The 8,766-nt window shown below is 34.2% G+C and overlaps 2 protein-coding genes across 2 annotated transcripts in view; one reads left to right on the top strand and one right to left on the bottom strand.

Moving 5' to 3' along the window:
• LOC106884295 (zinc finger protein 271) overlaps positions 1 to 4,288 on the top strand; it is an 8,093-nt gene extending 3,805 nt beyond the window's left edge. Inside the window, exon 3 of the mRNA XM_052972530.1 lies at positions 3,090 to 4,288. Within this exon, the coding sequence (XP_052828490.1) occupies positions 3,090 to 3,568 (479 nt within the window). The 3' untranslated portion in view covers positions 3,569 to 4,288. The remainder of the gene's footprint in view (positions 1 to 3,089) is intronic.
• Positions 4,289 to 7,024: 2,736 nt separating this feature from the next.
• The window catches only part of LOC106884291 (zinc finger protein 208), a 6,412-nt gene continuing 4,670 nt past the window's right edge, over positions 7,025 to 8,766 (bottom strand). Inside the window, exon 2 of the mRNA XM_052972531.1 lies at positions 7,025 to 8,735. Coding sequence (XP_052828491.1) covers positions 7,612 to 8,735 — 1,124 coding nt within the window. The 3' untranslated portion in view covers positions 7,025 to 7,611. The remainder of the gene's footprint in view (positions 8,736 to 8,766) is intronic.

The raw sequence follows: 8,766 nt of genomic DNA, 5'->3' as shown, positions 1-8,766 counted from the left end.
CAATTTCGCTTGACAACCGATGCTGGTGTGTTTACATCCCCGTAACTTAGCGGTTCGGCAAAAGAGACTGATAGAATAAGTACTAGGCTTACAAAGAATGAGTCCTGGGTCGATTTTCTCGACAAAAGGTGGTGCTCCAGCATGGCCGCAATCAACTGACTGAAGCAAGTAAAAGAAAATTACTTTCACCTCGTTAATTAGCCTATAAAAGTGTATTATTACACTGAATATGAAATCAATTCGAACCGAAAATGGACGCTGACAACCAAAAAAGAAAATATCTCGTATATTTACTACATAGCTAACATATAGCAATGGTTTCTTCCATTGCGTTGATGAACCACTTTATATCATTAATAAAACTGTCGGTATTTTTGACGACACGGATATGCTAGTATTTATGATAATAAATGTTTATCCAGATTTTATTACTTCCGCCCAGCATCTACCATAACCATTTCCGGTGAGGGAGAACTTTCTCTCGTGTTAATTGAATTTATCAAAGAGATTCAAAGATAAAACGAGGAGTGAGTATTTATAGTGTTCAAATTTATATAAAAGAAAAGGACAAAGAATTGGGGAGGGGCGGTTCTCTTCCCTTCCCTCAATTTAATATTTTACGATAATCCGCCGAAATTTTGGATCAGAATCGTAATTTCCTTTGTCAAAATGAGCTTTCGGAATAGCTATCACCAATAAAATGGACTTTCTTGGAGGTTTATTTCTTCTTCTTTGGCATATTTCGGTATTTTATAGAATCGCATAATGCAAAACATGTAAATTGCTTTTTTTTTTTTAAAGTCTCTTATGTATCTTCGCTTGTTTTTGAAATATCTCTCTCTTTCTTTCTCTCTTCCTCTCTTTTGTGCCTTCGGAATCGCTGTCACGATTCACATGAATTTTTTTTTTAAATAATTATTCTTCATTCTAGTATATTCCACATTCAGAATAATTTGTAATTCGCATTTAGAAAGCAAAAAACAAAAGCGCACTCCCCACTATTCATCCTGCTTTTCACGATTTCTTTTCGTTACTTTTTGTGAAACCCTTGTAATTTGCATTTAATAACCCGTGATTTTGACAAATCCTTTCTTCCCTTCGTCCTGAAATTACCATTCCATTCTTGAAAAATTATTTCTTCGAAGTCGCATTTTTGAAAATATCTTTCGTTCCAACCACTACGAATGAATTTTTCTCTCGCACTTTCGCCATTAGATTTTTGTTTCATTTATTGGACTTCAGGCGATGCTGTGGAACTGAACCCATGACCATTTGTTTGGGAAGTTTTCCTCTCAACCTTTTCCCAATTCTACAGAAAAAGTAAATGTTATTAAATTGTGTAAGGTCACCATTAATGATAAAACCGAAACCATATTTACTACGTTTTTTTGTTTTTTTAAAACCTGGTATTTAATCGGTTTCTTTAGGCGAACTCACCAAGTTACGGAGACATAAACAAACCAACATTGGCTGTCAAACACACTCACATGTACATTTATATTTATGAATTTTCTGAAACTCCTCTCCCTACCCTCGGGAAAATTTGTGACAGAATTCTGATTTAAGCACCCATGTAACCTCTCACAACTTCTTTATTTTGGGAAATTTTCAGAAAATATTTGCGAATTTCTGTTCTACACTCAGGTATTCGTATGATTATGCAAAAAAAAAAAAGCAAAATGTGTGACTAATTTAAGAGCGATTTAGCTGTTATTTTTAGCATATCTCACAGTCACCTGATACCTTCCTCGTTTCTTTGTTACTGAGACATGTATTAATGTTCCTCGATATCTACCCCCTCCCCACGCACCCGAATACATTTAATGTGGTTAGGGCAGTAGACTCATGGTTTTGATTCCCAGACTGGACGTTGTGTTTATTGAGCGAAAACACCTACAGCTCTACGAGGCTCCAGCAAGAGGAGGGGGGTGAACCCTGCTGTACTCTTTCACTACAACTTTCTCTCACTCTTTCTTCCTGTTTCTGTTGTACCTGTATTTCAAAGGGGCCAGCCTTGTCACACTCGGTGTCACGCTGAATATCTCCGAGAACTACGTTAAGGGTTCACATATCTGTGGAGTGCTCAGCCACTTGCACGTTAATTTCACAAGCAGGCTGTTCTGTTGATTGGATCAACTGGAACCCTCGTCGTCGTAACTGACGGAGCGCCATGAGAGATTGAAACTTCTTTATGCAACAATTAAGGGAATGGCACTTGTTTATGCAGTTATGTCTGCTTTTATGTCAAGTTACAAAAACAATTTAGCCTAAACTGCAGGATTGCTCAATACATTTTTGTAGAGATTTATTATACTTTGATAATATAAATATACACGTTAAAATGTTCAAATACACTGAATAAATCCAGATAAAGGTTTACTTTTACAATTTCTCAGTATAGAAAATTAATTAAATTTCTGCTGTGGATTCTACTCTGTTTAAATATCCTCTCTGTCTTATAATGTTTTCTTTATTATTTCAGAATACTATGTGACACTGGTATAGAAAATCATTTTTTTACATCAGAAGCATCATCAATATTTATCATCTTTTAGAGACAAAGGGAAAATGTTATATGGAACAAATACGACCATGTTTATCTAAAATCTGGTGAATTATGGTGAAAGGTTTCGTCTGAGTGAGATTATTAGCAACACTTTTATAATCCATGTCTGGAAATACAAAATAATTTTGCATTCTAAATGGACTTAGCTACATTTATAAAGGACTTTGCAGTACAGTTGATGGACATATAGTTGAAGGAATATTTGTTTGAAATAAATTATAGAAAAGAAAACAACAAGCATATTCATATATTGTGAGTTGAAATACTGATAGATTTCATTGTTAAGAAATGGCAAAAAACTTAGCAAAGTCTTCATATGAATGTGATATCTGTGAAAAGTCATTTGCTTCAAAAGCGAATCTTGTTCATCATATACGTATTCATACAGGAGACAAACGATATCACTGTGATATTTGTGGTAGACCATTCTATCGAAGTGGTGAATTAGCTATTCATAAGCGTGTTCATACAGGAGAGAAGCCATATCAGTGTGATATCTGTGGTCAATCATTCGCCCGTAAAGATATTCTAACTACACACAGACGTATTCACACAGGAGAGAAACCATATCAATGTGATATGTGCAGTAAATCATTCTCCAGAAGTACTAACTTAACTGATCACAAACGCATTCATACTGGAGAGAAACCGTATCAATGTAATTTTTGTGGAAGATCATTTAACCAAAGTAATCAGCTAATTAAACACAAACGTATTCATACTGGAGAAAAGCCCTATCACTGTGATATCTGTGACAAATCATTCTCCCGAAATGATGAGCTGACCATACACAAGCATATTCACACAGGAGAGAAACCATATCAATGTGATATCTGTGGAAAATCATTCCTTCAAAATAGTTCATTGACTGGACACAAACGTATTCATACTGGAGAAAAACGATTTCATTGTGATAACTGTGGTAAAGCATTTGTTCGAAGTAGTGCCTTAAAAGGACATAGATGCATTCAGACTGTAGAAAAAAAAAACATATCCTTGTGAAATCTGTGGTAAAGCATTCTCTCAAAGTAATGCCTCCGCTGTACACAAATGTATTCATACTGAAGAAAAACCATTTCATTGTTCATATCTACGGTACAGCATTCATTCAAAATATATATTTGAAGAAGCATAAACATTTACTGAAGAAAAACCATATTGTGATAGATGTGAGAACTCATTTTCATACAGTAAGCTATTAACTAAGCACAAAAGTATTCATACAGGAGCACAACTCTATCACTGAAATATCTGTGATAAATCATTCTTTCAGCATGATGATTTAAAACTAACCACATATGTATTTTTACATACGATGAACCACATGGAAGATGTTTGTGGTTATCATTCTCACTAAAAGCTTATATCTTTTACATGTATATTAAGTATATTCTTCTATTTATTCCATCAAGGGACTAATTCAGTTATTGGTAATATATATGATTTTATCTATGGTATGGTTCCTTCATGACTATGGAAAAATTTAATGTTCATTTGCAAGTGTCATTGTAGTATTAAACTTTACATAAAAGCAAAATTGTTGGAGAAATCTTTGAATTATTATCATCAATGCTTTTATGTCCATTGTCAGTGTTGGACCATATTATCTCAAGCATTTTGTCATTTCAACTGTAAATCTCAAATTCCAAAGGTTTGACTGCACCAATCTTTGTGTATATTTATAATAATTTGAAATATAAATAAAACTGATTTACTCTTAAATTATTCTTCTTTTATTTTATATTTGGAACATCTAACCAAGTCTTCATATTCAACTATAAATCATGCAAAATCTCAAAATAATTAGCACTATATATATATATATATATATGTCTGTACAAGAAGCTTTTACATTTCAAGACAAATACTGCAGTTTTGTGCCTGTTGATAGTATATCCACATCAAGTATGAGGTACAAGATGCCATTCTTATATGTGTGTGTGTGTGTGTATATATATATATATATATATATATATATATATGTATCTAGTCAGTTCATATTCTAGCAACTACACTTTCAGAGCATCCTCTACCAGTGCTAATTCAGTCACCTAGGTAACAAAAACTCTCTACTACCTGTAAGGATTCACCTGAACATTTGAGGAAATCTATTTCCTATATGTTCTTAGTGTTTACAGTTCCTGCACATCTACCACACACAAAGACTACTTTCTCTGTTAACCTTCCTGGGATTCCACTGCACCTTTTGTGACTATAGCTTACAATGAGCATTAGTGTATGGAATTTCTACCTGCACCATTTTCCACATTTTCAGCAAGGCCGTTTCCCTGAAGGAGTTAGTAATTTGTCTGCTTCCCTGCTTACTAGAACTTTGGGCTTTGCACAGTTAAGGCCCTTTGATTGCAGGTTTTACTTCCATGCCTGAAATTTCTTCCGTAATTCTAGTGTAGATATAGTTATATGAACAAGATCATCAGCATAGACGAGATTCCACAGGCTTAAACTTCTCTGTTGTCATCTGGAGAATTATGATAAATAAGAAGGGGCTGAGAACCAAGCCATAGGGGACTCCTACCTGCACACTAGATTCATTGTTGATGTTCACCTTACTGACAGTACCCTTGTTTGTAAGGCGAAGGTCAGCAATGAGAATGGCAATGGTTGGGATGGCTTTTACCAGCCATTCATTTCTCTTTGATTCTACAGCATCCATTAAATGAGAAAGTAAGGGATCCAGTCAAAGGCTTTCTCCATATCAACAAGTACCTAGTTTGGTGGTTTATTTTTGGCCAAATGCTTCTCCTGCAGTTACCTTACTAAAAAGAGGGCATCAGTAATGCTTCTCCCTGGCTCAAAACCAAACTGCATCTCATCTAGGTTAATTCCCTTCATAATTAGTTCAGCTATAAACCCTTTTGGTAATTTTTGTGACTTCCTACAGCAATTTGATACCTCTGTAATTACTTTTGACTAAAACATCATCTTTGTAACAGTTGACTATAAGGCTGCTAATCTACTCATTGGGTGTGGCCCTTTCTAGACAACTTAATATACTGGTGACTAGGCTATGCTCCACTCCACCAGATATTTTAAATGCATCAGCAGTAATTTCTGGAAGATGAGGACCTTTCTCTGTCTTCATAACCTTAATTTGCTTTATCTATCGTACTTGATGTCAATTCAGATAGCTGGCCTCTCAGTGGTGTTCACAACAGGAAAACTCTCCTTCCATGCATATGTACATACACACACACACACACACACACACACACACATATATATATATATATAAGTTAAAAAAAACAATAAAGTGAGGACGTGATATGGATAGTGTTATTGGACGCTCAGGAAAGGAAAGAGTGTATGACGTTGCGGGCGTAGCCCTTCGTCGGAAAGATGGAAAGTTCGGAGAATGGAAGAACGGAGAAAGAGGAAAATGGTACCGATGCCCACGAGGTTACATTGTGAATATATATACATACATTATATGCACCCTTTCTAAAGCTAAACAGTCTGCAGCTTTAGGAAGACCATCCAGCCATAGAAACCAAAGCTGACATTGGAACTTGAGGTGGTTTTATAGCTTGCCAGATTCGGCCAAACTGTCCAACCTGTTCCAGCCTGGAAAATCTTAAAGAATGAAGATGATGATGATGATGAATATAACAAGAACAGATTGTAGCAATTAGGAGGATGACAAATTGAAAGGAGGAGCAGTGTTGTGGATTTCTGTATTACACTTTGTCCAACATTTTGTTTGATTCGTGTTAAGTTCAACCAGTGATTTCATTTAGTAGAGGTTAATAAATAGCACAAACACATTGTGGTTAATACATGCTTGCTACTCTCCACCAACTCACTTCTTAAATATTTGTAATTTCACTGTTGAAAATCCAAATCCTGTCCATTTTTCTGAAGTCTTTAAATAATGCTTTCCTCGTCTCCATCAATTCCGTTGCCAACAACAAGCAGGTTTGTAAGAAACATCTGACCTTTACTTTTTCCCTAACATGATTAAATAATGAAATCCAGGTTCTTTGTTTACAGCATAAATATTAGAAAGTTCAAACTCATATTAAAAAATGCTTTTACTGTGAGTGAATGAGAAATGTTGTCTGTACAAAACATCAATGTTTTGATGTTTTAACAGCATTCCCCAAAACAACAAATAAGATTTCCAGCAATTCAGTTATTCTGCTTCTGAATATTGCAATGACTCATATAGAGGTTTTGTATTATCATGTTTGTTCTTGATACAATTAGCAATCTTAAATGGGTGTTGCTATACTACAATATTTTAATTAGGAAATATCTTTACATTTCATCTACAATATCATCCTATTATTTATATCTCATTCACTTCCTCATAACATCAGATCAGATCTTCTATCAAATTGTGTCAATATATTAAATAGCTTTAAAGTGAACAATCGGTGAAAATCAGTTTAGAAAATGTGCAAACAAGATTTGGTTATTAAAAAAGTAGAAAACGAATAATTTCATAGTAAGCCAGTTTTATTTAGAGTTTAAATTAATATAAAAAATATGAAGAGACTGTTGCAATTAGAACTCTGGAATTTACACTTGAAATGACAAAATGCTTGAGATGACAATCTTTATAATCATCAGACAATAATGATGATGATGATGATGTGGTCCAACACATTCCAGCATTAACAATGGACATAAAAAAAAACATTGATGATATTAATTCAAAAAATGTTTCCACCAATTTTGTTTTTATGTAAAGTTTAATACAGCAATGACAACTTAACATTAATTTTCACCATAAACTCATGAAGGAACCATGTCATAGATGAAATTAAAGACATTACCAACAAAAGAATTGGTCTCTTGATAAAATACAATAATGATAAAACAAGAATCAACATAATATACCTGAAAGAATATACACAACATACAGAAAAAGTGTACCCACAATCCAGATGTATAAGTACATCACATACTTCTATCCTATTAAAGTATGGTGAAAGACTATATTTTATGATTTGTTTATTCCTTCTTATTTAGTATCATACATGGTTATGAATAGGATATATTTAAGAGATTTTTCAGTCTTTCTCTCATGGAAGAATACAGACATGAACAGCTAAATCATGTTGAGAGAATGACTTACTACAGAGATCACATTGGTATGATTTTTCTCCCATATGAATACACTTGTGCTTAGTTAATAGGTTACTGTATGAGAATGATTTACCACAGATATCACAATGATATGGCCTCTCTCTGGTATGAACACGTTTATGTACAGTTACAGCAGTACGTTGAGAGAATGATTTACCACAGATATCACAATGATATGGCTTTTCTCCAGTATGAATACGTTTATGTCCCTTTAAATCGTTACTCCGAATAAATGCTTTACCACAGATATCACAATGAAATGGCTTTTCTCCAGTGTGAATACGTTTATGATCAGTCAAAGAATTACTTCGAGGGAATGATTTACCACAGATATCACAGTGATATGGCTTTTCTCTAGTATGAATTCTTTTGTGTACAGTTACAGCAGGACTTTGAGAAAATGCCTTACCACAAATATCACAATGATATGGTTTTTCTCCTGTATGAATACGTTTATGTCCCTTTAAATCACTACTTTGAACAAATGCTTTGCCACAAATATCACAAGGGAATGGTTTCTCTCCAGTATGAATACGTTTGTGTCCAGTCAAGGCACTATTTTGAGGGAATGATTTACCACAGATGTCACACCGATAAGGTTTCTCTCCTGTATGAATGTGTTTGTGTGTAGTTAACTCATCATTTCGAGAGAATGATTTGTCACAGACATCACAGTGATATGGTTTTTCTCCAGTATGAATACGTTTGTGCTTAATTAACTGGTTATTTTGATTGAATGATTTGCCACAGAAATCACAATGATATGGTCTTTCTCCAGTATGAATGCGTTTGTGATCAGTTAAGTTAGTACTTTTAGAGAATGATTTACTGCACATATCACATTGATATGGTTTCTCTCCTGTATGAATACGTCTGTGTGTAGTTAAAATATCTTTACGAGTAAATGATTGACCACAGATATCACACTGATATGGTTTCTCTCCTGTATGAACACGTTTATGAATAGTCAATTCGTCTTTTCTTGAGAACGTTTTACCACAGATATCACAGTGATATGGTTTCTCTCCTGTATGAATACGTATATGTGTAGTTAGATTACCTTTTGAAGTGAATGACTTTTTACAGATATC

Source organism: Octopus bimaculoides, chromosome 13 (genome assembly GCF_001194135.2).
Source record: "Octopus bimaculoides isolate UCB-OBI-ISO-001 chromosome 13, ASM119413v2, whole genome shotgun sequence".
NCBI classification, from domain to species: Eukaryota; Metazoa; Mollusca; class Cephalopoda; order Octopoda; family Octopodidae; genus Octopus; species Octopus bimaculoides.
This window is presented reverse-complemented; position numbering and strand designations above follow the sequence as displayed.